Source organism: Eimeria mitis, genomic scaffold (assembly GCF_000499745.2).
Source record: "Eimeria mitis Houghton genomic scaffold, Emh_scaff3633, whole genome shotgun sequence".
Taxonomy (NCBI): domain Eukaryota; phylum Apicomplexa; class Conoidasida; order Eucoccidiorida; family Eimeriidae; genus Eimeria; species Eimeria mitis.
The window spans coordinates 1-2,230 of record NW_013571975.1 but is presented as its reverse complement, the minus strand read 5'-3'; the positions used below and the strand labels follow the sequence as shown (position 1 = coordinate 2,230).

General features: G+C 56.0%; 1 protein-coding gene across 1 annotated transcript; it reads right to left on the bottom strand.

The window, feature by feature from the left end:
- Positions 1–448: 448 nt before the first annotated feature.
- On the bottom strand, positions 449–1,070 carry EMH_0068010 (uncharacterized protein; the record flags this gene model as incomplete). The annotated part of the gene is made up of 2 exons (XM_013498685.1): positions 449–712; positions 930–1,070. The coding sequence occupies 2 exons, from the start codon at positions 1,068–1,070 to the stop codon at positions 449–451; spliced, it is 405 nt and encodes a 134-aa protein (XP_013354139.1).
- Positions 1,071–2,230: the final 1,160 nt, after the last annotated feature.

Sequence of the window (2,230 nt, the reverse complement as noted above, 5' to 3'; positions counted from 1 at the left end):
GCTGCTGCTGCTGCTGCTGCTGCTGCAGCGGACGCTGCTGCTGCAGCAGGCATTACTTCTGCTGCTGCTGCAGCAATGATGCAGCAACAGCATGTGCTGCTGCTGCTGCAGCAAAGGCCGTTGTATGCTGCAGTCAGCTGCTGCTGCTGCAGCAGAAGGTGCCTCTGCTGCAGCTGCTGCAGCACCAATGCAGCAGCAGCATGTGCTGCTGCAGCAGCAAAGACTATGAGTTCGTTCACTGCAGCAGAAGGTGCTTCTGCTGCAGCTGCAGCAGCACCAATGCACCAGCACCATGTGCTGCTGCTGCAGCTGCTGCAGCACCAATGCAGCAGCAGCATGTGCTGCTGCTGCAGCTGCTGCAGCACCAATGCAGCAGCAGCATGTGCTGCTGTTGCAGCAAAGACTACGAGTTCGTTGCCTTCATAAAAAAAGCGATCGACGGAGAAAACTAAAAGCAGCAAAAGATGCGGACAAGCTGCTGCAGCACTGCAGGAGCCCAGAGCTGCTGCTGCTGCTCCTCATTGTCTTGCTGCTGCTGCTGCTGCTGCTGCTGCTTTTCTTGGTTGCCCTGCTGCTGCTGCTTCTTTTGATGGTTCTGCTGCTGCTGCTCCGGATTACCCTGCTGCTGTTTCTGCTCTTGATTGTCGTGCTGCTGCTGTTGCTGCTCCTCCGTATTGTCTTGCTGCTGTTGCTGCTGCTGCTGCTGCTGCTGCTGGGTACAGAGCTAACCCAAGGAGACACTGCTGGCATCCTGCTGCTGCCTCGCCGCGCAGAATCCCGAGCTGCAGCAGACAGACAAGCAGCAGCAGCAGCAGCAGCAGCAGCAGCAGCAGCAGCAGCGATAGTAACGAGGTGTTATAGAGACTATCTCCGTTGTGCATGCACGAGGAGACAGCAGCAGAAGCAAACAGAGACTCACCACCACACACCACCTGAACGACTGTCTTTGCTGCTGCTGTTGCTGCTGCTACTGCTGCTGCTGCTGCTGTTGCTGCTGTTGCTGTTGCTGCTGCTGTTGTTGCTGCTGCTGCTGCTGCAGCAGCGAGACGTTTGGTAGACACCGCATGCATCCCCACAGCCGTCACAGGACCTCCACCAGGTCTTCTGCTGCTGCTGCTGCTGCTGCTGTTGCTGCTGCTGCTGCTGCTGTGTCTTGTCGTCGTGTTGCTGCTGTCTTTGCTGCATGCTTCCGCCTACACCTGCTGGCTGCAGTGGCCTACGGAGAGCTGTATTAAGCACCTGCAGCAGCAGCAGCAGCAGCAGCAGCAGCAGCAGCAGCAGCAACAGACATTTAGCAGCAGTGACAGAACTGAAGCAGCAGCAGCAGCAGCAGCAGCAACAGGAGGTTGGCCCGCAGTGTCACTGCCTAGCCTTTGTAATAAGAATGAAGAAGCACAGCAGCAGCAGCAGCAGCAGCAGCAGCAGCAGCAGCAGCAGCAGCTTATAAGAGAGACAGTCACCTGCACGTGCGGCTGTGGCTCTGCTGCTACGCCGATGATTCGGGAGCCGCTGCCATCTGCTGCTGCAGCAAAAACAGCATGCAAACAGCAGCAGCAGCAGCAGCAGCAGCAGCAGCATTAGCTGCTGCTGCAGTAAAACTTTGCTTGCTGCTTAAACAGTAACGACGGCAGCAGCAACAACGGCAACAGCAGCAGCAGCAGCAGAAGCAGCAGCAACAACGGCAGCAGCCACAGCAGCAGCAGCAACCGGAGCAGCAACAACAGCAACAACAGCAGCAGCAGCAACAGCAGCAGCAGCAGCAGCAGCGAGACACAGGAACTCACCTAGTGCACGATAGTCTCCTTGCTGCAGCAGCAAACTCCGCCCCGACAGCAAATCGAAGACACGGGCCTCAGCCCCGCTGAACGATGCATGCATGCACACACTCCTGCTGCTGCTGCTGCTGCTGCTGCTGTTGCTGCTGCTGCTTGTGCTGCTAATGCTGCTCTTGCTGCTGCTGCTGCTGCTGCTGCTGGTGCTAATGCTGCTCTTGCTGCTGCTCTTGCTGTTGCTGCTAGTGCTGCTCTTGCTGCTGCAGCTGCTGCTGCTGCTGCTAATGCTGGTCTTGCTGCTGCAGCAGCAGCTGCTGCTGGTGTGTTTCTCTTTGTTCTATTGTATCAAGAGAGAGACTCAGTCTCCTCTGTCTGTTTTTTTTGTTGTTTTTTTTTTCTGTATTGTTGTTTTTGTCTCTTTTTTGTTTAGAAAGGAGACAGAAAGAAAAGATAAAGGA